At 45.0% G+C, this 27,328-nt stretch overlaps 1 protein-coding gene across 9 annotated transcripts in view; it reads left to right on the top strand.

Moving 5' to 3' along the window:
- NAV3 (neuron navigator 3) overlaps positions 1-27,328 on the top strand; it is a 505,349-nt gene that overhangs the window by 115,707 nt on the left and 362,314 nt on the right. For all 9 annotated transcript variants that reach the window (XM_064141974.1, XM_064141975.1, XM_064141978.1 and 6 more), the window contains exon 2: positions 611-1,013. In XM_064141974.1, coding sequence (XP_063998044.1) covers positions 942-1,013 — 72 coding nt within the window. In that variant the 5' untranslated portion in view covers positions 611-941. The remainder of the gene's footprint in view (positions 1-610; positions 1,014-27,328) is intronic.

The raw sequence follows: 27,328 nt of genomic DNA, 5'->3' as shown, positions 1-27,328 counted from the left end.
AGCTGGGTGTCTACAACTACCTGATGGGAGGTTGTAGCCGGGTGGGGTTGGTCTCTTCTCCCAGGCGACCAGCAACAGAACAAGGGGACACAGTCTCAAGTTGTGCTGAGGGAGGTCTAGGCTGGATGTTGGGTGGAAGTTGTTGGCAGAGAGAGTGATTGGCATTGGAATGGGCTGCCCAGGGAGGTGGTGGAGTCACTGTCTCTGGAGGTGTTCAAGAAAAGCCTGGATGAGGCACTTAGTGCCATGGCCTGGTTGACTGGCTAGGGCTGGGTGCTAGGTTGGACTGGATGATCTTGGAGGTCTCTTCCAACCTGGTTGATTCTATTCTATGGTACTGTCTAGTTGTATATGTACACATATATTTGTGTATGCTTATTACCTTTTGTATTTAACCTGCTTTTGTAAATAGTAATTTCATTTTACTTCCAAACACCTAATAAGGTTGGGAATTTACTCTCTGGGGGTAAATCCCAAATTTTATGTGCTGCAAAACCACTACATAAACCCATAAAGATAAATAAATAAATGAAGTAAATGAAGAAGACAGATAATGGGTTGCCAAGTGACTACAAAGTGCAAATTAATTTATTTCTTTTTGTCTCAACAGGTTCACAGTCAGGATGTGACCCTCTGCAAAATGGGAACCTGTGAAGAAAGGTACAGATAGCAGCTGGAGCTAAAAGCAGCGGATGGATACTTCTCTTCTTAAGCATCAACCTTCTAAAACGCTATGGTGATTTGGGAAGTCCCAACAGTGAACTGCAAAGTGTTCCTCAGTTCAGTTGATGGTTTTCTCAGCCATTGCTCCAAGGCACTGCTGTTCAGAGATGGTGTGTGATGGGAAAAACACAAGGTCTCTGTGTTTGTAGTCCCTGCTTTTTGGATTAGATTGCTGAATTGCATAACCGGCTTCATTTGAAGAGCAAGGAGTGAATGTGATGGATTTATCTTCAGAGATGAGCAAACATGGAAGGAATCCAATAAGTCATAAACTAGAAGATCAGAAGAAGGTAAGGGTTGTTTTTTTTATTATGCTTCAATATATTTGACCTGATTTCAAACACTGATGACTTGTAATGAAATGAGAATTAATGTGCTTTTGAGGAGAAAGCAGCCTGTGGTTCAGTGAACTGCTGTTATGGGATGTCATTTCTTCATCTCTAGTAATTTTCTTTCTAATACTGCTTGATTGCTTGGCAGTTCTGTGTCAGAAGCTCCCAGAATTTGTCTAGCAAATTGTTTGGCAAAACCTTTACTTGCTATCAACACTGAATTCATGTGTCAGTGAGTTGTTGATCTGACAGGAATCAGACTGAGGTGATCTCTTCTTTTTACAGTGGATGTATGGAAACCTTTCCTGTTGTTTCCTGTTTGTAGTTCTGCAGCGTTTGGTTTTCTGCTGATTTGCTATTATTCAAGTTTTAGCCTTCAGTACCTGAGGCAGTTTAAGCATCCACAATTTGGAAAACCTGCTTCTGCAGCAGACTGTTACCAGAGGCTCATCTTCCCAGATCATGTCCTTTACTTACCCATACTACAGTCTGGGAATGTTTCTAATGCTCATTTAATATACCACAATTCAATGCTTTTCAATTTCTTTGGGTTTTTCTTCTGTTTTCCCATGCTTCATTGGTCTTTTGATGACACGTTCCCAGCTGTTGGTTGGTTTTCTTTCTCTGAAAAGATATTTGGTGTATTTTTTGTTGTTGATACTGTTTGGGATTTTGTTGTTGGTGGTGTTGTTTTTAATCTCCGCTTTATTAGACGTTCAAAACTCTGTAATCTGTTTTCTGCCTGGGCTTTAATGCACTGAATGGTATCCAGTACAGTACATTCTGCTGTAGCATGCTGTGGCTGTGGTGTACTTCATACTAGGTCTTAAAATGAGTTTGAGTGTCTTCTCTGAATTGCTGCATAGGTTCAGTGGGGCTGCTAATGTCCAAATCATGTATTAGAGTGCAAGTTATGATGTCCCAGCTTGATTAGATGCTGCTGGGTTTGGTTTTGTTTCTTTGTTTGCCTTTTGTTTTGTTTGGATTTTCATTCTGTTGAATTTTGGTATCCAAATTTGGTGATGCATTTGGGGGGGGTGATGCATTTGGGGGGGGTGATGCATTTGGGGGGGGTGATGCATTTGGGGGGGGTGATGCATTTGGGGGGGGTGATGCATTTGGGGGGGGTGATGCATTTGGGGGGGGTGATGCATTTGGGGGCATCTGGATGTAAAAATATTTGGAACAGAAGAACTTAGAAGTAGAAGCTCTGAGTGGAGAGGTGAACATTTTAGGGATAAGCCATACAATGGTAACAATGGATAAGTGAATATAATTTCATTGGAGCGTCAAGAGCTTTATGTCTGGAAGCTTCCCCTTGCTGCTTCTGCTGTGCCTGCTGCTATCTTCCCCCACCACTGTTTTGGCTGCCGCTGTTTTACCACTGCTTGACCCCTTCCCTATCTTCATTAAGGTTATTATATTTCTGTAGTAGTTTATTCTCCTTATAGTGTTATATTTAAACTATAATAAATATAACTTCATTTCCCCCTGGCTTTCCAAAACTCCATGTTATAGTGAGTTTATTCTACCAGGGGTGGGATCCACCCTAGCCCAGGACATTAGGAAGTCTTTTTTTTTTAGGAGATCTTTTGGGGAAATCTTTTTGGGAGAACTTTTTGGGAAATCTTTTTGGGGAAATGAAGAGAAACATAAATGAAACAATGCTAAGAGCTAGAAAAAGCATACTTTATTTTAGGTGCCTCTGAGATCTCTGTGTGCTGTTCGAAATAATTCGCTCAGAACAAACAGTCCTTCAGAGGGCAGAGAGTTGCAGGAAATATCCCATAATAATAACACACACGATGCAATTATTGTGAAAATACACTCAGCCTTTGAGTGAGTCTCTTTGTAATGGAAAAGACAGGGAGGTGTGTGGCAGGAGATAACTGGGTTTGGAGCACAGAGCCTTCTCCAGCTTATTATTCCCATCCTTCTGTGGCACACAAGCAAACCAGAAATGTTAACATTAATCTCACCATCTGGTGAACTGTTTTCTGACCTGGTCTTGTTTGATCTGAAATTGAGTATGCTCGAGCCCCTTCTTCTCTCATCCCCCCCAGTTACTTCAAAAGGAGTTTTTTCCCTTCATGTCTAGTACCTGCAGATTCATTTCTAGAGACTCAACTCTTCAGATTGCTCAGGAGGAGAACTTTTTTTTTCAAAGAGGCTATGCTGTACCTCAAGGTCAAATGTTTTCTTTGAGCCAGTCTGTGGATGTTTTATCCAGCTGTAGTACTATGCAACCACCAAAGCCTCTGTAGCTGCTATGAGACTGTTCCTGTGTTGAGGTTGGTGCTGAAGGGGTAAATGTGATGATAACAACCAGAAGTCTGAGTAGTTCTCATTCCATTCAGAGATGCTCGCTAGCAATATAGTATCATTGATATGCTAGTGTTGAGTTCATTACTCATGTTTTACTAAACAAATATGACCAGTATTTTAATAAAAGAAGGCTTGAAAAGTCATGGGGAAGCATGAGGAGCAGTAGTAATCTGGATATCTCTCTATGCTGAATTAGTTGTAAAGCAAATTTGGAAGGCTGCGGGATGGAAATGAGTAGGATGGGCCACTATAGGAAATGTTAACTGCCTTGCTGGCTTACCCAGGTGCCTTGGCCATGCTCTGCTTGGATTAGGTGAGACAGAAGTCGAGCTGAATCTCTCAGATATCTTATGAAAAATGTGCTCTGTGAAGTCTCAGCTGTTGAGTGGTTGTACTGTGGTGTCACTTGGCCACTTACTGCATGAGGATGTTAGGAAGAAAAATCAAATGGATGTTAATCAAGGATAGAAAACTCCTGAGGTGGTTTTTCCAATGTAGGCTGCATTTATTTTTTTCTAGTAATTTCCTAGCAGTACTATATACATCTTACATATTTACTTTCCAGGGCCTGGACAACTCCTTTTATGTTATCATGTTTTTGTGTTATTAGAATATGAGCTATCAGGATTAGAATATCTACTCTCATGTCTGCAGGCCATGCAGATCTGCTCCTTATCTTGAAAGCTATGAAATGCTATCACCTGCATTTTAAACAGGTGCATTCCTCTTCCATGGCTGTAGAACTGTGAAATTTGTTACTCAGTGCAAGATGCAGTGACAGTTTTACTGGTTTCTGGCAATTGTCTGTGGGACTGAGAGGTGTTCCTGGGCTGATGCTCAAGTGTTGCACCCTCCTGAGTATAAAATGAGTCTCAGGCACAAAGTAAGAGCTTTTGGCAGCTGTGTGGGAGCAGCAGTCTGATCTGTGTGGCTGAGGTGCTGGAGAAAGGAGGAAGCAGGCAAACAGCGCAGCGAGGGAAATACTTTAGAAAGATCACTGTAACCCATTGACCTTCTAGAGAAAACAGCCATAGGATTTCCCTCTACAAACTCTTCCAGCTGGATGCATGCCTCAGAAAATTGATAATGACCTTCAGTGGGCCAGTCCATCAAGTTTATCTGCTTGAGGACTACGTATCTGTGCTAGCTGTGCTGAAACGGTGTTCGTTCTTCTTCTTCCAAGCTGGGTGCATCAGACCTCCAGTTCCATCCATGTAGAGATTTCAGGTTAAATTCTGTGCTTCTGCATTCATTTCCTATGTCCACAATGTACTGGATTATGGGTCCTGGTGGCATGCACTTGCAGGTGCTGAGAGAGCTGGCACATGTGATTGCCAGACCACTCTCCACCATCTTCAGTGAGCCATGGTGGACAGGAGAGGAGCCTGGGGACTGGAGGAGGGCAAACAGCAATCCAGTCTTAAAAAAGGATAAGAAGGAGGACCCAGCTAACTACAGACTGGTCAGCATCACCTCCATCCCCAGACAGGTAATGGAGAAACTTGTTCTTGGAACTGTCCTTCAGCATATCAAGGGCAGTGAGGTCATTAGGAGCAGTCAGCATGAATTTACCAAGGGGCAGTCATGTTTGACCAATCTGACAGCCTTTGATGAGGACATAACCAGGTGGATTGATGATGGTAGAGCAGTGGATGTGCTTTATCTTGATTTCAGTCAAGTACTTGACAGTCTCCAACAGCATCCTTCTGGCTAAACTGAGGCAGTGTGGCCTGGATGATCAGGTAGAGAGGTGGATTGGGAGCTGGTTGAAATGAAGTCAGAGAGTTGTGGTCAATGGGATGGAGGTTTGCTCTTTTTGTTTTGCTGTTGTTTTTTTCACAGGTATCTTTGAAATAGGCAGAAATAGGAAGAACCCAGTAAGAAGTAATGGGCTGTGGGAATGAAACTACATCTGCTTGACAAATTGCTTGCTGGATCAGCTTGTCATGTCTTTCCCTTAAGCAGTCTCCCTCTATACTCCACGAATTTTCTCTTTCAAAATTTATGCTAGAAAGACTTGAATTGTTTTCCTCTCTGTCAAACGTCCCTGGAGCCCCACCACCTGACTGCTCTCTCACTGAAATTGTTCCATGTGCTCTGCCAGTGCAATTCTGACTAAAAAAGCAACAACCCACAAACCTCTTTGCAGGCTCAATAAGTGGTGTTAAATATAATTGCATGAAATCTGAAACCCAGATTTAATAATTCATAAAGTAAACTCGTGGTCTTTGCTGTATGTTTACAGGGCTTTTTTTCCCTCCTCGTGGAGATCCAGGATGTAAATAAGGTAGCACAGGTTTCTTTGTGATGCTCATTCTTTGTATTGCTTTCCCAAAGCCACTGTCTGCAACAAAGCTTCGTTTGCAGAGCAGTATTTTGAGCCATTGCTGCACCAAAACAGCTGAGAAATGGAATACAAATTAATTACTACTTTTCTTAAAAGCTGCTGACTGCCTGTGTCTTATCACAGTATCACCAAGGTTGGAAGAGACCTCACAGATCATCAAGTCCAACCCTTTACCACAGAGCTCAAGGCCAGACCATGGCACCAAGTGCCACGTCCAGTCCTGCCTTGAACAGCTCCAGGGACGGCGACTCCACCACCTCCCCGGGCAGCCCATTCCAGTGTCCAATGACTCTCTCAGGGAAGAACTTTCTCCTCACCTCCAGCCTAAATTTGCCCTGGTGCAGCCTGAGGCTGTGTCCTCTCGTTCTGGTGCTGGCCACCTGAGAGAAGAGAGCAACCTCCTCCTGGCCACAACCACCCCTCAGGTAGCTGTAGACAGCAATAAGGTCTCCCCTGAGCCTCCTCTTCTCCAGGCTAACCAATCCCAGCTCCCTCAGCCTCTCCTCGTAGGGCTGTGCTCAAGGCCTCTCCCCAGCCTCATCGCCCTTCTCTGGACATGCTCAAGCATCTCAATGTCCCTCCTAAACTGGGGGGCCCAGAACTGAACACAGTACTCAAGGTGTGGTCTAACCAGTGCAGAGTACAGGGGCAGAATGACCTCCCTGCTCCTGCTGGCCACACCATTCCTGATGCAGGCCAGGATGCCGCTGGCTCTCTTGGCCACCTGGGCACACTGCTGGCTCATGTTCAGGCAGGTATCAATCAGTACCCCCAGATCCCTCTCTGTCTGGCTGCTCTCCAGCCACTCCGACCCCAGCCTGTATCTCTGCATGGGGTTGTTGTGGCCAAAGTGCAGCACCCTGCACTTGGAGCTGTTGAAGCCATCCCCTTGGCCTCTGCCCATCTGTCCAGGCAGTCAAGGTCCTGCTGCAAAAACAAAAAATTAATGATCCTTCTGCAATGTGCTTTGCTTTCTTACCTGGTTTCTTGTCTTCCCTCTCAATGCTATCTTTAAGCTGTCCCTTTTAATGCCTGCCAGATAACTGGATAAAACCTATTTAGGAATACCAGGTAAAGGTCTTGCAGGGTGGCAGGGCTGCTGGGTTGGAAGGAGCTCAGCTGCTTTGCAGATGTTTGTGTAATCAGATAGCTGAAGTGAATACATAAAACATGATTGTTGATATGCACTGGAGAGTAGAGTGAGAGGAAAAAGTGAGTGGAAAAAGGATTGGTTACCTTCCCCCTCTCTGGTGAAGGAGAAAGCCATTCTGTCACTCAACAGGCCTTGGGGCTTGCTTACCACTAAAGGCACAGTTTCCCACTGCTACCAATTGAATTGCCTTTAGTATGTATGCAAAAGCAGGTTTAAGCACCTTGTCTCAAGTGGTCTTATCTGATTTAGAGTAAGATGAAATGGCTAAGCAGCAGAAAAGCACTGATCTTTGTGGAGGTAATACCTCACCATGATGCAGCTTGCTCTGTGACACCCTGATGGTTACAAACTATCTGCAAGGCTTTCATCTGGCAAGCAGAAAAGGAAATAAGGGCTAGAGGCTTTTGCCATAAATCCTGAATTTTGGCTGCTGTTGCTTCTGCCTTTTACAAAGAAAACTCTTCTTAGCCTCAGGACAAAGAACAATTTGAGTGGTAATAAACAGTTAAACTAGTAAATAAAATCACATTGCTTTCTCCTTGTTTCTTGCAGTGGCTTTGCAAAATAACAGCATCCCTCTGCTTAAACTGGCTTGGATGATCAGGTAGTGAGGTGGATTGGGAACTGGTTGAAGGGAAGAAGTCAGAGTTGTGGTCAGTGGGAAAGAGTCCAGTTGGAGGCCTGTAACTAGTGGGGTCCCACAGGGGGCAGTACTGGGACCAATTCTGTTCAATATATTCAGCAATGACCTGGATGAGGGCACAGAGTGCACTGTCAGCAAGCTTGCTGATGACACCAAGCTGGGTGGAGTGGCTGCCACAGCAGAGGGCTGTGCTGCCATTCAGACTGGGACAGGCTGTGAGTTGGGCAGGAAGAAATTCAATGGTATTCAACAAGGACAGGTGTAGAGTCTGGCACCTGGGAAAGAACATCCCCAAGGAACAGGACAGGTTGGGGACTGACCTGTTGGAAGGCAGTGAAGGGAAAAAGGACCTGGGGGTCCTAGTGGATGGGAGGTTGAGCATGAGCCAGCAATGTGCTCTGGTGGCCAGGAGAAGTGATGCCACTCTGGGGTGGATTAGAAGGTCGAGAGAGGTTCTCCTGCCCCTTTACTCTGCCCTGGTGAGGCCACATCTAGAACACTGTGTCCAGTTTTAAGCCCCCCAGTTCAAGAGGGACATAGGACTGCTTGAGAGAGTCCAGCAGAGAGCCACAAAGATGCTGAAGGGAATGGAACAGCTCTGTTAGGAGAGCTTGAGGGAGCTGGGGCTGTGCTGCTTGGAGAAGAGGAGACTAAGAGGTGACCTCATGAGTGTTTATAAAGATGTAAAGGTGAGTGCCAGGAGGCTGGAGCCAGGCTCTGCTGGGTGATGCCCGTGACAGGACAAGGGGCAAGAGCTGGCAGCTGAGGCATAGGAAGTTTCATGGAAATATGAGGAGGATTTTTTTCCCTGTGAGGGTAACAGAACACTGGAACAGGCTGCCCAAGGGGATTGTGGAGTCTCCCTCTGGAGATACTCAAAACCCACCTGGACATGTTCCTGTGTGATGTGGTCTAGATGATCCTACTCTGGCAGAGGGACTGGACTGGATGAGCTTTTGAAGTGCCTTCCAGTCCCTGACATTCTGTGATTGTGTAATATGGACACCACTGTAATTTATATTCAGTATTTCTCTGCTTATGTTGTTAAAAACTGGTACAGAAAAATATTTCTCTCTGCTTCTGTCTTGGACATTATCACCTGGGAAAAGCTGCTGTACTTTTTGAAGATTAAGTTAGGGCTGGGCTCCTGAAATGGTATGTAACCACAGAGAGTGACTGGCATTGGAATGGGCTGCCCAGGGAGGTGGAGGAGTTGCTGTCCCTGGAGGTGTTCAAGAAGAGCCTGGATGAGACACTTAGTGCCATGGTCTGGTTGACTGGATACGGCTGTGTGATAGGTCGGACTGGATGAGCTTGGAGGTCTCCCAACCTGATTGATTCAATGATTCTAAGGGACAGTCCTGTCTGTTATTACTGCTTTTGGCTTCTGAATAGGAGCATCAAGTGGAATCATTGAGTCCTGAGTTAAACCAGGCCTTGTTTTCCTAAATAAAACCTGTTAATATGCATTCTAAGTAGAGAGAGTGAGAAAGGCTTGAGAAAAATTGGGACAAGTGCAGAAATGATCCACAGAAGGGAGAAGTGAATGTCAGAATATTCTGTTTTATTTGCCTGGAGGTTTTTTGTGTAGTAAAATTGTATCTCAGAAGGTACTGTGAAACCCATACATTTTTTAATATCAAAATTCCTTGATGTCTGCTAGAGTTGTCAGTGCCAGGCACAGCTATTTCTCTTGATGCCACTCGTACCTGCATTACTGAATGCAGGCTTAGCCAGGGAAAGGGATAGCTCCTGGCATCCATGGCACTGTCTGAAGGCATGGAGCAAAGCAGCTGCTGTTCCAATTTAACTTTCATTATTCTTGAAGGAAAAATAAGACTCTAGTTGAAATGCAAGTCCTCAGGCTGGCTTTATCAGTTGGCCTCTTCATATATATATATATATATATATATATATATATATATATATATATACACATATATATATTTAATTTTCTTTTGTCTATTCCTCCTTGCTTTTTGTTGTTACTGCTGTTGTTTTCTACTTTCCTTGTCAGCTGGATGCTCCTTACCTGCCTTATTCCCCCTATCCTAGTTGCTTTACTGTTGCCATATGTATGTTTTCATTTTGCTCCTCCCCTGCCTAGGTTGATTTCCTCTCTTGCTTAGGTTAATTCAGGTTATCATGTGGGTTTTTTCTGTCCATGTGCAAATACAGGCATGCAGAGAATTTTGTCTGCAAATATGCATATCTACACATAAATTTGTGTGCACAAGAATTTTGAGTGGCTGCTTGCATATGAACGTGATGGAGAATCATAGAATCAACCAGGTTGGAAGAGTCCTCCGAGATCATCCAGTTCCAACCTCCCATCATAGGCAGGGACACCTCCCATTAGGAGAGGTTGCTCAAGGCACTCGGTGCCATGGTCTAGTTGACTGGCTAGGGCTGGGTGCTAGGTTGGACTGGTTGATCTTGGAGGTCTCTTCCAACCTGGTTGATTCTGTGAGATTCTATGACCTCAGTACTCCAGCAGCCTGTTTGGCTGTGCATTAGACAGGGGAATTTGTTCTTAGTTCATTCTGTTTAAGTGGCAGCTAAGGTAGAATGCACTTGCTGTTGTCAATTGCCAGATGACTACCTATGGTGACACTTACTCTTTCTATGGTTTTCCAAATGATCATTTAAGGAAATAGTTGCAAGAGGAGCCATTGGGTCAGTCAGGGAGGTGGAAGCAAGATGTAATAGAGTAAAATGACAGAATTTTCTGAACATATTCTTGTGCCAGTTTAGGTAACTGTGATTTTGTTCTTTACTGAGAGCAGATGGAGCTGGTTAGCAGCATGCTCTGGAGTAGCATCAGTCATGGTGTAAAATGAGCTTTCTGGCTCAAAATCCAAGGGAGCTCCCTTCTTAAGGAATATACCAGAAATGCAAGCTGATTTGTGCAATTGCCATACTTACAAAGATAATAAAATTGTGCCTAAACCCAACACTAATGAGTCAAAGCTGTCTGCTAGGATTTAACAGCAATAAAGACTTAATTCACATTTCTTGCAGGAAAAGACTTCAATAATCTGTGCTATCTCATCTGAACAATAATGAGCAAAACCAACCCCAACAGCCAAGTTCCTAAATAGGTCTGGAATTCAAAAGTGCCAAAGAGTGAATGTGGAGAGCTCAGAGCTGATTTACCCTGTCATAAGCAGAAATAATGCATGTTTTCTGCTTTGCTCCCCACTCCTCTCCCCTGGTCTCTGATAATCCTTGTGGCCCTTTTCTGGACACCTTCCAGCACATCCATATCCTTCTTGTCCCAGGGGCTCCAGAACTGAATGCAGTACTCCAGGTGGGGTCTTACCAGAGTGGAGTAGAGGGGGAGAATCACCCCCCTGGCCCTGCTGGCCACACTTCTCCTGATGCAGCCCAGGCTCTGGTTTGCTTTCTGGGCTGCAAAAGTGCTCTGACAGCTCATATCGAGCTTCTTGTCTGCCAGCACATTCAGGTCCCTCTCCTCAGGGCAGCTCTCCAGCCACTCACTGCCCAGTCTGTATTGGTGCTTGGGATTGCCCTGACCCAGATGCAGGACCTTGCACTTGGTCTTGTTGAACTTCACGAGGTTGGCCTGGGCCCAGCTCTGCAGCCTTTCCAAGTCCCTCTGGGTGGATTCCTTCCCTCTAGCATGTCAACCACACCACACAGCTTGGTGTCATCAGCAAACTTGCTGAGAGTGCCCTCAGTGCCACTGTCCATGTCACTGACTAAGATGGTGAACAAGGCTGGTCCCAGAACTGATCTCTGAGGGACTCCACTTGTCACTGGCCTCCACTGGGACATGGAGCCATTGACAGCCATGCTTTGGGTGCAGCTGTCAAGCCAGTTCTTTATCTGTCTAGTAGCTCACCCATCAAACCTATGTTTCACCAGTCTGGAGATGAGGATGTTGTGCAGGACAATGTTGAAGGCTTTGCTCAGGTCCAGATAAATGACGTATGACATGGAGTGCCATATGACACTGCAACTTAACTTGGTGTCATCTGCAAACTTGCTGCTGACGTTCTCTGTGCCTGAATCAAGGCTGTCACAGGATCACACAGGCTCACAGGATGTTAGGGGTTGGAAGGGACATAAGGAGATGGAGTCCAACCCCCTGCCAGAGCAGGACAATACTATCTAACACAGATCACAGAGGAACACAAGTGGTCCCAACACAGAACCCTGAGGAACACCACTAATGCCCAGTCAGCAACTGGATTTAATTCCAGTGACCACCACTGTCTGGGCCCTCCTGTCCAGCAGTGCTTTATCCAGGAGCCAGTGTGCTCAGCCAAGCCATGAGTAGCCAATTTGTCTGCAAGAATTTTGTGGAGAACAATATCCAAGGCTTTTCCAAAGTCTAGGGATACAACATTGACAGCCTTTCCCTCAGCCATTAGCCAAGAGATCTTGGCATAGAAAGACATCAGGTTGGTCAGGCAGGTCCTGCCCCTCGTGAATCCATGCTGGCTTGCCCTGATCCCCTGGTTGTTGTCTGTGTGACATACGATGGCATTTGAGATGCTCTGCTCTATGACCTTCTCTGATATCGAGGTCAGACTGACAGGTCTATAGTTACCCAGATCTTCCTTTCTACTTTTCTTGAAGATAGATGTCACATTTACTACCCTCCAGTCCAGATGGAGAGCTGTGGCAAGTGGTGTCCCCCAGGTCCTGGGACCTGTACTATTTGATGTTTTTATCAGTGATCAAAGACACCACCAGCAAGTTTGCATATGACACCAAGCTGAGGGGTGCTGTTGCTATGCCAGAGGGATGAGATGTCCCTGCAGGGACTGGCTTAGGGAGCTGGGGTAGTTCATCCTGGGCAGAAGAATGCTCTGGGGAGGCCTGGTAGCAGCCTTCCAGTGGCTGAAAGGGGGGGTGGGGGGGCTACAAGAAGGATGGGGAGAGATTGTTTACAAAAGCCTGTAGTGATAGGATGAGGGGCAATGGTTTCAAACAACAGAAGAGCAGACTTAGATTGAATGTTAGGAGGGTGGTTGAGGTCCCACCCCTGGAGATATTCCAAGTGAGGTTTGACAAGGCTCTGAGCAACTTGATCTAGTTGAGGATGCTTGCTGCAAGGTGGTAGGACTTAGATGACCTTTAGAGGTCCATTCTATGAAAGGTCTGCCCCTAATGCATTATAAACCAGCATGTCACTACATGTGTTTTTTAAACATGCTAAGCGAAACTGTAAGTGAAGATTATATTGTTCCATGTTTCTGTGATTGTCTGACTAGATAAGTTCAAAGGGAGGCACTTCTGAAGGATCTTTTGGGTGGTTCTACAATTTTCATATTGTCTTTCCCCTCTCACCTTCTCTTCAGTCAGGGCAGTATATAGACACGTATGGATAAAGATGCTTGTTATCATTTCTCTATCTTGGTACTGAATTAAAATACATGTAGTTTTCATAGTCCCCCTGACTCCCATCCTAGGAAAGAGGAGAATAAAAGGGAAATGAGAGCTTTAGTTCAGATTTCTAGCACTTTGAATAGTAGTTTTGAACTCTGAGGTAAAGAGCAAGGGTGCTGACAGGCCTACATACTCAACTGTTTTGGTAGGGTTTGCTTCTAGTCACTTAGTGCCATGGTCTGGTTGACTGGATAATGCTGGGGGATAGGTTGGACTGGATGATCTTGGAGGTCTCTTGCAACCTGGTTGATTCTGTGATTCTACAAGGAGATGTATAAAAAAAAAAAAAGCTGGAGAGAGACTTTTTAGGCTCTCAGGGAATGACAGAACTAGAGGGAATGGAGCAAAGCTGGAGATGAGTAGGTTCAGACTGGATGTGAGGAGGAAGTTGTTGAGCAGGAGAGTGGTGAGAGCCTGGAATGGGTTGCCCAGCCATGCCTGGAGGTGTTTGAAGCCAGGCTGGCTGAGGCTGTGGGCAGCCTGCTCTAGGGTAGGGTGTCCCTGGGCATGGCAGGGGGGTTGGAAGTGGATGATCCTTGTGGTCCCTTCCAACCCTGCATGATTCTGCGATTCTATGATTCTATGAAATGGCAGTGAAAATGGATTCTGTGCATCCAAAGGAAAAGTTTCCTTGTTATCACTGAGCTACAGATCTTATTTGCATCTTTCTGCACAAAATTCAGGCTTTTGTTTTGAAAGGGTTTTATGTGCTCAGTTCAATTTTTACCCTGGGGTTTGATAGCTGCAGTCCAAATTGTCCTTTTTTCAAATGAATTTAGCTTTCGATTTCCAATTTTCCATGCTTTGCACTGTATTTGAGCTCATCTATATTTTCAATGATCATTAATCAGGAATGTCACTTTGTATTGAAGATAAGATGTAAAAAATCTCTTTGCCCTACTCCTAATCTATTTATGTGTGGCTGGAGTCTTAATGGAAAACAAAGACTGCCTTTTTCTGGATTTGGGTATTGCTGATAGCATTTTGATTTAATATTTTAAACCACTATTAGCTTAAAAAAATGAGATAGAGAGATAGAGATTAAGATTTCAGCCATGTAAAATTTTAATCTTTAGGCAAAATTCATGTATAGGTTTAAAAATGCTTTATAAGTGCACTAATGACTATAGTACTGGCCAAATGATTAATTAAAATGCAAAGCATTAGCAGGTTTTTGATGGCCATTTGTTTTCTTACTCTGTTCTCAGCCAACATGTATTTCACAGCTAGAATCATAGAATCAGCCAGGTTGGAAGAGACCTCCAAGAGCAGCCAGTCCAACCTAGCACCCAGCCCTAGCCAGTCAACCAGACCATGGCACTAAGTGCCTCATCCAGTCTTTTCTTCAACATCTCAAGGGACGGTGCCTCCACCACCTCCCTGGGCAGCCCGTTCCAATGCCAATCACTCTCTCTGCCAACAACTTCCTTCTAACATCCAGCCTAGACCTGCCCTGGCACAACTTGAGACTGTGTCCCCTTGTTCTGTTGCTGCTTGCCTGGGAGAAGAGACCAACCCCACCTGGCTACAGCCTCCCTTCAGGTAGTTGTAGACAGCAATGAGCTCTGCCTTGGACCTCCACTTTTCCAGGCTGCACACCCCCAGATCCCTTAATCTCTCCTCACAGGGCTGTGCTCCAGGCCCCTTACAGATTCATTGCCCTTCTCTAGACACCTTCCAGTATCTCAACATCTCTCTTGAATTGAGGAGCCCAGAACTGGTGTGCTAGTTTGAAGCTAGCTGGAATGTTTTGGTGAGAAGAACTAGATCACAGGCTGTGAAAGGGAAACAAGGCTGATGTCTGTTGCACTCATAGGCTTGCTGAGGTGTATAGGAACAAGAAATAAAAACATAGATAACCACTCTCACTTGGACTGCTGGCTGAGCTGCATCTTACTCTCTAACCTCATCCTCCAGTTTGGACTAATTCACTTTGCTTCCTAACCCCCTGGCCAAACCTCCATTCTCCTTTGGGACTGGGGTAAGGTTGAGAGGGGTAGGGGGAAGGTGGAAGGGTGGTTGGGAGCCCCTCCTGGGGACTCAGGTTTCTGGGAGGGCTGCTGTGTTTCTGTATTACCTTTTTATCTTGTCTATTTCTGTCTATAACTGTATATAGTGTAACTATCTACTTGTATATTGAGCTAAGCTGTAAATATAAGCTTCATTCAAATTTCCAGAGCTGGGTGAATCTAGTCTGTGTGATTTCCAAAGTGTGGGGGGGCAGGGAACACCCAAACCATCACACCATGCAAATGGGATTAGACGTGTTCAGGGGCATTATTGTTTAACATTCTTGTGGAGGCAGGGAAGTAATGTGGCCGAGTCAGGAATATATATATATATAAAAGAATTATTTTATTTTCCTGAAAGCTGCCCCAAAACTGTATACAGAAATTAATTTAGTTTTAATTAGCAGATTCAGTTTGAGAAGACCTTACAAGGATACCATAGACAAATTTGACTATTTTAGAAATCAAGAGATGGAAAAGGCTAAGCTACTAAACACAGCATCCCCCACTATTAATCAGGCTGAGCCAAAAGTTTACTCACAGGTGAGCCAGGCTGGCTGAGAGAAAGCGAGATCCAGATGCTTGTCTGCTTGCTCTTGTTCAAAAGCCATCCAAGGACCTGTCAAGCTGCATAAAGGGAGTGCTTATGGTGGGAAGCTTTCCAAAGCAGAGACAGTCCTGTCCCTCAGGAGCTTCTCCTTCAGAGCACCAGGGTTCCTCTGGAACTATCCAAGCAGGGGAGAACTCTAAGGCAGGAACCCCAAGGTGGGAAGTCCCCCAATATTTATACCCTTCCTAGACAAAGAGCAGAGTTACCACTGCCTAGGTGTGAAGACCACAGCCAATCCCCAGCCCAATTCCAGCACGGGCACCCCTCATGCCAGAAGGAACCTGTGCTCCCCCTCCTTCACAGCTGCAGGGCAGGGGTGAAACAGGTCTTTTCGCACCTTTCCTCTCCCATTCAAACCATGGAGGGAGAGGAATTTTGGGGTGGGGTATACAAGACTCCAGGACAAACACCCACATGCCACTGGAAGAAGCAGGAGTGTCCTTGGCTGCTATGAGGTTGTCAGACTGTCTCTTACTACCTCAAGTCATGTGGAGCTGTGCCATGCTGGCATGGATCACAGCATTGTAATGCTGCTCTCTGTGATGGAATGGGAATGTGCAATATCATTTCTACATCTGGAATTTGTCTTATCGTGTGCTAGAAGTAACTGGAGAGTTTCTTCCGCCCAGCAGAGGTCTGGCTCTGAAATATGTACAGCCACATGTTGGTGTAAGCAGACACAGCAGACTGGGGGGAGGATACCCTGCAGGCTTTATCGCCTTTGACAGAGAACAAAAAGGATGGCATTGGCTAAGATGGTTCTGAGAGCCTTAAAATGCTTTTGTGCTTATTTTAACTGTTCAACTGAAACATTCTTATTTTGAGCTTGCAGATGCTTATGGCCAGACACACCATCCAAACATAAAGTGACTTGCTTTAGTGAAGAATCCAGAAGTGCAGCAATAAACTAAGTTAACATATAAATATGTCCATTCTACAATCAGTTTTGAGGCATCAGTTGTGCCCTTTATTTGCCAAGTCTCTACTAAGAAGAAATTCTTGCAAGCTCTCCCAAAGAGTAACAGATGAATTTTGAGCCACTGGATCCAGTTAAAAGGGTAGACTATAAAAGCTGTTGGGTTCACAAAGTGAAAATTCTGTGGAGACTGTTTTTAACTGAGAGATGTTCAGTTTCGGCAGCAAAGCTGGGCAGAGAATTAGAAAGGATCTTAGGAGCCTAAACCAAGGGAAATTTTGTAATCCTTACTCCTTTTAACCCTAGATATGGATCCTCAAGTAAATTGGGTTATTTTGTTCAAGTCTTGTTTCTCAAACAGTTTCAAGCACTGCAGGAAATGGATTGCGGTTTTGTAACAGGCATGCTGGATCATGGTGACTTCTCCCAAGTGAAATGTTACAGTCAAGGAGCAAGAGGTAGAAATCAGAACTCTCTTCAACTGGACACTCAGTGCCTCAGGAAGCTCTGGTCAAGATAACATAGAGCTGATATGGTACTCTGATGTACTGATTCTCTTCTTAGGCTGAAAAACCTCCTCTCCGTTTAAGTTGCTGTATTTAAGATGAGCTTTCTTTGTTACCGCCTGGGGGGGTGCAGAGTCTCCCTCTCTGGAGATCTATATCTGGATGTGTTCCGGTGTGAGCTGGTGTAGCTGAAATTGGACTGGATGAGCTTTCAAGGTCCCTCCCAGCCCCACTCATTCTGTGGTTCTGTGATTTTCAGAAGTGAATGGATTTTCATATCAATTTCCTCGATACTGGGAGGGATTTGACAGAATCTGGTCCTGGAAGGGATGTGTGACCAAAGAGAATTTTTTGAGCCAGAGGTTCTTTTGGACAGGGTAATAACCCTGGGTTCTCTGTTTGAATACTAAAACAAGCTTATCTTTCACAGTCAAGTGACAAATACCCGTGCAGGAATGTGAATTGGTGTAAAAGGTATTACTCTTGTGCAGAAGTGTGTGATTTCATACACATCCTATTCACCACAGCTTAAACGAGTAGGGTTTGCATGTTAGGATTTGGCAGTTTCAGATCCTTTTGGTCTTTCTAATGTTTCTGAAAGGCTACCTGTGGTTGCATTGGTGATTTGGTAGAACTCATCTCGTGTTTGTTCCTCTTGATTTAGGTAAAAGTTCTCACAGTCTCCATTCCCTTTTCCTCTCTTCCATCTGCACAACTATATGTCAGTGATGCAGGAAGTTGATTGGCTGGGCCCAGTGTGATGGTTTGGGTGTTCCCTGCCCCCCCACACTTTGGAAATCATCCAGACTAGACTCAGCCAGCTCTGGAAATTTGGATGAAGCTTATATTTACAGCTTAGCACAATATGCAAGCAGATACTTACAGTATATATACAGCTGTAGACAGAAATAGACAAGGTAAAAGGCAATACAGAAACACAACAGCCCTGCCAGAAACCTGAGTCCCCAGGAGGGGCTCCCAACCACCCTTCCACCTTCCCCCACCCCTCTCAACCTTACCCCAGTCCCAAGGAAGAATGGAGGTTCGGCCAGGGGGTTAGGAAGCAAAGTGGATTAATCAGAGAGATGGCAGAGAAGCTAGAGGGAGAAGTGCAGCTCAGGCAATGCCCCAAGAAGAAGTGAGCTACCTATGTTTGGATTCTTGTTCTTATACTCTCAGCAAGCCTATGAGTGAAGTAGACATCACTCTTGTTTCCCTTTCACAGCCTGTAATCTAGTTGTTCTCACCAAAACATGCTAGCTAGGCTCAAAGTAGCACACCCAAGCAAACGACACTGAGTCAGGCCCTTTGTTCTTGTTGCTGCGGCTGAACGCTGCAGTTTTGCTGCACAGCTGAGTGAAACCCAGAAGTTCTCTCTTTTAAGTTTTTATCACCTCTTAAGGACAGTGTTAGCTGTCTGTGGTTGCAGCTTGTTGCTACACACACGGAGTTGTGCTGTGGTCAGCAGCACAGCTTCCCTGCGGTTTGCTGCCCGCTTTCTGAAGGCATGGCTGCTTATTTGCTGTTGTTTATGCTCTCACCTGGCAAGACACAGCTCCGAATTAGCATGGCACTGTGCCTATGTGATTGTATCCTGCAGGTATGACTAGGCTTCTGAATGCCAGCTGGCTGTGCTAAGTGCCCAAATTCCATCAGAGCATCCAGAGGATGAAATGGAAAAGGTTTGGTAGTAAGCTTGGGTCACCTGGGTTTGTGTGCAGACAGCAAGAGACTGTCTAACAAGAATGAGTGCTGTGTCCAGTTCTGGGCCCCTCAATTCCAGAGAGATGTTGAGGTGCTGGAATGCGTCCAGAGAAGGGCAACAAAGCTGGTGAGGGGCCTGGAACACAAACCCTATGAGGAGAGGCTGAGGGAGCTGGGGGTGTTTAGCCTGGAGAAGAGGAGGCTCAGGAGTGACTTCATTGCTGTCTACAACTACCTGAAGGGAGGTTGTAGCCAGGTGGGGGTTGGCCTCTTCTCCCAGGCAACCAGCAACAGAACAAGGGGACACAGTCTCAAGCTGTGCCGGGGAAAGTACAGGCTGGATGTTGTTAGGAAGTTGTTGGCAGAGAGAGTGATTGGCATTGGAATGGGCTGCCCAGGGAGGTGGTGGAGTCACCATCCCTGGAGGTGTTGAAGAAAAGCCTGGCTGAGGCACTTAGTGCCATGGTCTGGTTGTCTGGCTAGGGCTGAGTGCTAGGTTGGACTGGATGATCTTGGAGGTCTCTTCCAACCTGGTTGATTCTATGATTCTCTGAATGTAAGCATTGCAAACAGGGGCATGCTCAGCTCTCCAGCTAGCCAATGCATCCTTTAGCTTAAGACTTTCTCAGTTGTGTGGTGATATCAATATTTTCACGTTGCAGTTTCATGGATTTCTGCAGTTAATTCCTTAGTATTTTTTCTCCAATACTGCCTGCCTGGAAATGTAAACCCTCCAGCCTCTGCTGAAGCTGCTGTGTTCAAATTCAGCTAAAACCTGTGCCGTGGCACGTGCCTTTTGAAGTCTTTGAGCTGAATATAGTTTTAGTTTGAGGTCTGTCTACTTCAGAGGGAAAGGAAGCACTTTCCTATTCCGCTCACAGACTGACTGTGCTGGAGGGCTTCTGCCTCTCTTCTCACAATGGCTGCAGCAGCTAATCATGTGTAATCCCTGTGTTACTTCTCACAAAGAAAATCCGTGGGCATCTGAAAGCATGAGTTGCAGGATACACACACCTCACAGGGTAGATGCTTACATTTATTTTACAAGCTGTATCCTTTTGGGTCTGCCATTATGCCCTTTGTTTTTTGCGTGGCAGATGACATGATGTCACTGGTGCTGCTTTGCACTTTTGGATTCCTAAACCAGGCAATGTGTGATGATTCCATGAGATAGAGTGTTTTTTCTTTCCCTTTTGTGATGGTTTGGGTGTTACCTGCCCTCCCACCCCCCCCTCCTTAAGAAAATCATCCAGACTAGACTCAGCCAATCTGGAAATTGAATGAAGCTTTATACTTATAGCTTAGCACAAGATACAAGCAGGTATTTACAATATCTACAGCTATAGACAGAAATAGACAAGTTAAAAAGTAATACAGAAACACAGCAGCCCTCCCAGAAACCTGAGTGCCCAGGAGGGGCTCTCAACCATCCTTCCACCTTCCTCCCACCCCTCTACCTTACTCCAGACTTTGCCTTACATTCAAGGTGAGTTTGGAGGGTTGGCCAGGGGGCTTAGGAAGCAGAGGGATTAGTCACACAGACGGCAGGTTAGGGAGTGAAGCTCATACAGCCCCAGAGCTCAAGAGCAACTCCCTTGTTTATGTTCTTGTTCTAACTCATCTCAGCAAGCCTTAGAGTGAAGTAGCCATCACCATTGTTTCCTTTTCACAGCCTATCATCTAATTCTTCTCACCAAAACATTCTAGCTAGCTTCAAACTAGCACATCTTTAACAAGACACAAATATTTTGAGGCAGTTTTCACTTTCATTCTTTAGGATAAAATAAAGAACTCCTATAAACTGTTCAGTAATGCAGACAGTGTATGTCTGAGTCTTTCAGACATGTTTTTGTTTTTTTCTCCTCATGCAAATCCCAAGCATAACTCCAGGCTCGGTGGAAAGTGGTTGAGAGCAGCTCTGAGGAAAAGTACTTGGAAGTCTGGGTTGACAAAAAGCTCAATATGAGCCTGCAGTGTGAGTGCAGCCCAGAAAACAACTGTGTGCTGGGCTGCAGCAAGAGCAGTGTGGCCAGCAGGGCAAGGGAGGGGATTCTGCCCCTTGGCTCTGCTCTCTTGAAACCCCACCTGGAGTCCTGTGTGACGTTCTAGAGCCCCCAACACAAGAAGGACATTGAACTGTTGGAGCCAGGCTAGAGGAGGGCCACAAAGGTGCTCAGAGTGCTGATTCATGGGTCCCTTAGCAATTCCAAGGCATTGGTCTCTTCTCACAGCAGTTTTGAAACAATAATCTGGAGCCCTCAACACCAGAAGGACTTTGAATTGTTGGAGCAAATCCAGAGGAGGGCCATGAAGATGATCAGAAGGCTGGAGCAGCTCTGCTATGAGGACAGGCTGAGAGAGTTGGGGCTCTGCAGCCTGGAGAAGAGAAGGCTTCAAGGAGACCTTGCAGTGGCCTTCCAGTGTGTGAAAGGGGCTACAGGAGGGTTGGGGAGGGACTATTGACAAGGTTTTGTAATGACAGGATGAGGAGGAATGGGTTTAGAGTGGCAGAGGGGAGATTCAAACTAGATGTTAGGAAAAAGTTCTTTCCAGTGAGGGTGGTGAGACACTGGCACAGGTTGCCCAGGGAGGTTGTGGCTGCTCCCTCCCTGGAGGTGTTCAAGGCCAGGTTGGATGAGACCTTGAGCGACCTGCTCTAGTGGGAGGTGTCCCTGCCTGTGGCAGGGGGTTGGAACTGAATGAGTTTTGAGGTCCCTTCCAACCTAACCCATTCTGTGAAATACTGTTCCTTGCTGTAGCTTTTCTGGGCTGCCAAACATCTGGAAACTTTGGAGAAATAGTGCAAGTAGATTGGCTGATTTTCTGCTGCAGTGAGTCCAACACATCAGAGCTTGTCAGAGCTGCTGTGTATAGGTTATTCAGTGCATGCTTCCACTTTAACACTGCATTTGCCAGACAGAGTTGGGAGTCCTGTTAAGTGTTATGGGTTTAACTTATACTATCAAGGATCTGGATGATTTTATGCTCTTAAGCAAAGAAAAGGGTGCAAAATTTCATCCTTTTCAGATGAGATTGCCTGTTTCCATAAATGTATGCCAGACTGAGCAGAGCACAAGTTCTGGCTTTTTTTGATTACTTGAAAATGTAGTTTTCTGGTGGTATCAAAGCACAAGCTATGAGCTGACATCTAGGAATATAGCACTGCTCCCTACAGAAAACTCTAAACCAGGTTGTCTCACAAAGATGCAGACAATTTCTTTGCTCAAGTGTTTGGGGATTTTTATTTTCTTACTTTTTGTCCTGAATTCTGGCATTGCCTTTTAGTCTGTCCTCTTGCTGTTGCATGCAGACAGGTTTATCAGGAATGTCCTGTGAATTCCAAGTAGGTTATTAAAGGATTCAGGTCTCTCTCCCTGAAACACAGATATTCTCAGAAAGATAGATCCTTCTCAGATCCTGTACTTAAAAATGTGAGACTATATACATTCAGAATACATATTATGGTTTAATGTTGTGCATGTTAGCAATAAAGGCCTGTCTGTGCATGCAGATGTGTGCATGTGATGGTCGTCAGGAGCAAGGTGGGAGTGCTGCCAACGAGGAGGTCATTGTTACTGCAGTTCCCAAAGACTGCATGAGCCAGGAGCACAAGGCAGGTTCTTCTGCCCCTGTGCTCAGCACTGCTCAGGCCACACCTTAGCTGTGTCCAGTTCTGGGCTCCTCAATTCAAGAGAGATGTTCAGATACCAGAATGTGTCCAGAGAAGGGCAACAAAGCTGGTGAGGGGCCTGGAACACAAACCCTATGAGGAAAGACTGAGAATGCTGGAGGTATTTAGTCTGGAGAAGAGGAGGCTCAGGGCAGACCTCATTGCTGTCTACAACTACCTGAAGGGAGGCTGTAGCCAGGTGGAAGTTGGTCTCTTCTGCTGAGCAAGCAGCAACAGAACAAGGGGACACAGTCTCAAGTTGTGCCAGGGGAGGTCTAGGCTGGATGTTAGGAGAAAGCTGTTGGCAGAGAGAGTGATTGGCATTGGAATGGGCTGCCCAGGGAGGTGGTGGAGTCACTGTCCCTGGAGGTGTTCAAGCAAAGAGCCTGGATGAGGCACTTAGTTGCCATGGTCTAGTTGACTGGCTAGGGCTGGGTGCTAGATTGGACTGGATGATCTTGGAGGTCTCCTCCAACCTGGTTCATTCTATGATTCTGTGATTCCAATAAGAACTGTCACTGCTTTTGTAATCACAGCTAGCTTTTTATTATCATTTCAGATTGTAATTGTAGTTTTAGATTTTAAGGAGGAGGACTAGAATTGTGATTAAATCCTTTCCCTTCACTTTGAAGGAGTTAAAAGTTGGTGGCGTGTTCATGTCCTGCAAGCCCTCTTACACCCAGTCAGAATTGAAATCTGCAGCTCCTCTGATGCCAGCATTAGATCAGCCATCTTTCAGACCTATAATTACATCTGCAAAACAATCCTTTTGAGGATTTGGGATATAGCTGAGTGTCTGAGACTAAGGCTGCTTTTGCCACAGATAGACTTATTAAAGAGGAGTTTCCTTTTATCTAAGTGAAGTGAAGTTTCAGTCTAAACCATGTAGAAGTAACATGCAAACAGAGTATTTATAAATGACAGAGAGGGATTTTTACCAATCACTTTCAGTAAGATGAGAAATGTGTAAGTCTTAGTGAACACTCCTCACATCTTTTTCTGAAACAGATGCTTTAAATATGTCCTTAAATATACCCTTTCTGTGAGACCTTTTCTTCCAGAGTAGTCTTAACAATGTGTATCTTCATCTTTGTCGTAACCAGACTGGATTATGATGTTGTAGCAACATCTAAAGGCCATTCAGAAATCCTCTTAATAGAGAATAAATCCTCTTTCTTGCTTAAACATCTCTCAAATAAATCTACACTCTGTATATAATGTAGCTGATAATTCATTTATGACCTTTTGAATACCTTATTAAAAAGAGAGGGAAATCAGTCTGCTGAGTTTCATTATCACAGGAACTGAAGAGAAAGCAAAATGAGAAGTACAGTTGGCATGTGTTTATTTACAGTCAGGTTTCCTATTCTGGATCATAAATGGGATGGGATAAAAAAGGTAAAGCAGACCCACATATTTAAGGCATGTGTTAAATAGCTGCAAGAACACTGTGTACATCATTTATGTTTAACCATACAATGGAGGTATGGGGTGAGGTTAAGAATGAAAAAGAAAGCATTTAGGATCTTTTCTGCCTGTGTTATGGTTAGGCTGAAATCTGTATCATTTTATCATGGCTAATTGAAAAATTACTTTATTTCACATCTGTTTTGGCTTAACTGAAATAAGTCAACTGCTGCTTCCACTCAGCACACAAGGTGTTTGTGTCTTGTTCAAAGGTGTACCTTCTCTGACTGGAGTTCAGGCTCATGTTCTTTCTCCTTTTAGCTATAACCATAGAATCAGTCAGGGTTAGAAAGGACCACAAGGATCACCCAGTTCCAACCCCCCTGCCATGGGCAGGGACACCTCACACTAGATCAGGCTGTCTAGAGCCTCATCCAGCCTGGCCTTAAACACCTCCAGGGATGAAGCCTCAACCACCTCCCTGGGCAACCTGTTCCAGGGTCTCATCAACATCATCCTGAAGAACTTCTTCCAAACATCCAGTCCGAATGTAGCCATTTCTAGCTTTGTTCCATTCCCCCCAGTCCTATCACTATCTGACATCCCAAAAAGTCCCTCCCCAGCTTTCTTGTAGGCCCCCTTAAGATGCTGAAAGGCCACAATAAGGTCACCTTGAATCCTTCTCTCCAGACTGAACAGCCCCAACTCCTCCTGCATTGCTGTTTTTGAGTTCTGTAGTTCTAGTATCTATTATAAGGTACTAAAAGAATGTTGGTTTTCCTGTTACAGCTATCTTTACAATACAAATAGACTACCATGAGCACTGGTAACCAAAACTCACCCTCTAGGTTGGACTGGATGATCTATTTCTATTCTTTTGTAAGATTGCCTCCATAGCCTGGTCAGAGCCTAGGGAGGAACTAAGGAAGTGTCTTTCTCTCTTTGGTTTTGGCCACATATTTCCAAACAAGGCCAGTCAGCAGCTGCATGGGCTTGATGATCATCTAAATAAGGCTGGACATCTGCCTGCATGGCCTTGGTAACCTAGGAAGCAAAAACAATCAAATGCATTCTCATAACAGTTCATCCTCACTAGTGGTTCTGTTGTGTCTTAGTTGCACCTTTCACTAATGAGCATGCAGATCTTGCTGCTGGTTACAGACTACCATCAGATACACATCTCACTAATGAGCAGGTACTAAAAATACATAACCTTTGGTTGGGATCTTCATCTAGAGGTCAGCTTTGGTTTGGGGCTAGGCCACAGCACTTCACTTACAAATGCATCGTTATCCACAAGCCCTTAATCAGAACATAAAAGGATCATTTTATATCCTGTACAGCTTTTGTGCTGCATTTCCCTAGAGTTGTATTCATTCATTTCTTCTTTTTTTCATGCAAATAAAGGATTTAATTTTAGTTGTTACAAAGCCATTACCTTTAGTTTGGAGGGGTTTAGCTGCAGGTTTTATTATCCTTGATTATGAAAGTGAAATGCAGGTAGAGCAGGACACTCTCAAAACCTTTAGGGAACCTTTGGGATGCGGAGCATTAGGTTGGATATTCACTCCTGCATTAGGAAAATCAGACCATTCTGTATGATTCTATGGTTGGATGTAAACCCTACTGGTGCAAGCCTGTAAGGACACACTGAGATTTTACAGGCATCAGTGGCTAAAACAAAGAGGGAATTTAGAGATTACATAGCAACAAATCTGTTTTGTGGAGCTTTTTCCCCTCCATGTTCTCCTGTAAGTGGAGTTCTGACCACTGTGTGTCGTTTTTTCCTTACACAGTGCAGTTCCTGTTCAAAGAAACAAAACTCTCATCTGAGGAACTGACAAGAGAGTTGGTCAGAATACTTGCAAGTGGCAGTTGATCAGGAGGTTTTGTTCATAGCTATGCCATCATTTTCTAGTGAGCTGTGCTCTTCAAATGAAGATTTTTGCAAAATAAAATCTTTAAGGAAGATATATGGAGAAAGTAAATAAAGTTGTTTGCCAAGAATTTATGAGCAGCAGTACTATAAAAACCTTTCCCTCTGTAAATAAATATACTTCCCTGGGTTTAGCAAGATGATTGCTACCAGTAATTTATGTTGTTTTTTTTTTCTCTCTTAAAGTAAGTCTTTAGATAATTTATTTTATGCAGTCTGTCTGGATTTGACAGCAGCTGCATCATAATTTCTCCAAAGTGCAAGAGATGGTCTCTCCCTGCTGGAATATTTGCTCTGGGTGTATGTCTTGGGAGATCACCATAGAATCAACCAGGTTGGAAGAGACCTCCAAGATCATCCAGGCCAACCTAGCACCCAGCCCTAGCCAATCAACCAGACCATGGCACTAAGTGCCTCATCCAGGCTTTGCTTGAACACCTCCAGGGATGGCAACTCCACCACCTCCCTGGGCAGCCCATTCCAATGCCAATCACTCTCTCTGGGAAGAACTTCCTCCTAACATCCAGCCTGTACTTTCCCCAACACAACTTGAGACTGTGTCCCCTTGTTCTATTGCTGGCTGCCTGGGAGAAGAGGCTACCTCCACCTGGCTACAATCATGATAAGGGGTTTTATAATGGTGCCTGAATAACTGGTTTTGGTGAAACTCTAGTAGATGTTTGGGTCTTGCTCTGTGATTTAGTAAAATCATTCATATGAGAGAAACATCTATTTGTGCAACAGAACATCTATTTGTGCAACAAGTCACCAGGACAAGGGAGGTTAATCTTCCTCTGTACTCAGCACTGGTCAGGCCACACCTTGAGTGCTGTGTCCACTTTTGGGCCCCTCAATTCAAGAGAGATGTTGAGGTGTTGGAACATGTACAGGGAAGGGCAACAGAGCTGGTGAGGGGCCTGGAGCAGAGCCCTGTGAGGAGAGGCTGAGGGAGCTGGGGGTGTGCAGCCTGCAGAAGAGGAGGCTCAGGGCAGAGCTCATTGCTGTCTACAACTACCTGAAGGGAGGCTGTAGCCAGGTGGGGTTGGTCTTTTCTGCTGGGCATCCAGCAACAGAAAAAGGGGACACAGTCTGAAGCTGTGCCGGGGGAGGTTTGGGCTGGATGTTAGGAGGAAGTTGTTGGCAGAGAGAGTGATTGGCATGGGAATGGGCTGCCCAGGGATGTGGTGGAGTCGCCATCCCTGGAGGTGTTGAAGCAAAGCCTGACTGAGGCACTTAGTGCCATGGTCTAGTTGATTGGCTAGGGCTGGGTGATGGGTTGAAGTGGGTGAAGTCTCTTCCAACCTGGTTGAGTCTGTGATTCTATCATACATGCACTGGTCATATGCTGGGGTGAGAAGAGCATGGTGTACAAGCTGGTACCTAATTTGAGCTCATTAGTTTCAGAGTGGTAAATCCAAAGGTTGCCCCTTCCCAAGATCACAGTGTAGTATTTTTTCCACTTTTCCTAGGAGTACTGAAATTCAGTTGTCTTCAGCTTCATGAAGTGAGTAAAGTGTAGAATATGTAAGTGCAGAAATAGAATGCAGGGAGAGATGTCTGCATTGAGGAAGAAACAGAGGTCTCTTCACATCCTTATTTCAATTTATTTCTTGCTTGTTTGCAAAATGT

The sequence above is a fragment of the Pogoniulus pusillus genome, chromosome 4 (assembly GCF_015220805.1).
Source record: "Pogoniulus pusillus isolate bPogPus1 chromosome 4, bPogPus1.pri, whole genome shotgun sequence".
Taxonomy (NCBI): Eukaryota; Metazoa; Chordata; class Aves; order Piciformes; family Lybiidae; genus Pogoniulus; species Pogoniulus pusillus.
Note: the sequence above shows the minus strand (reverse complement) of the source record. Positions and strands in the feature narration are given on the sequence as shown.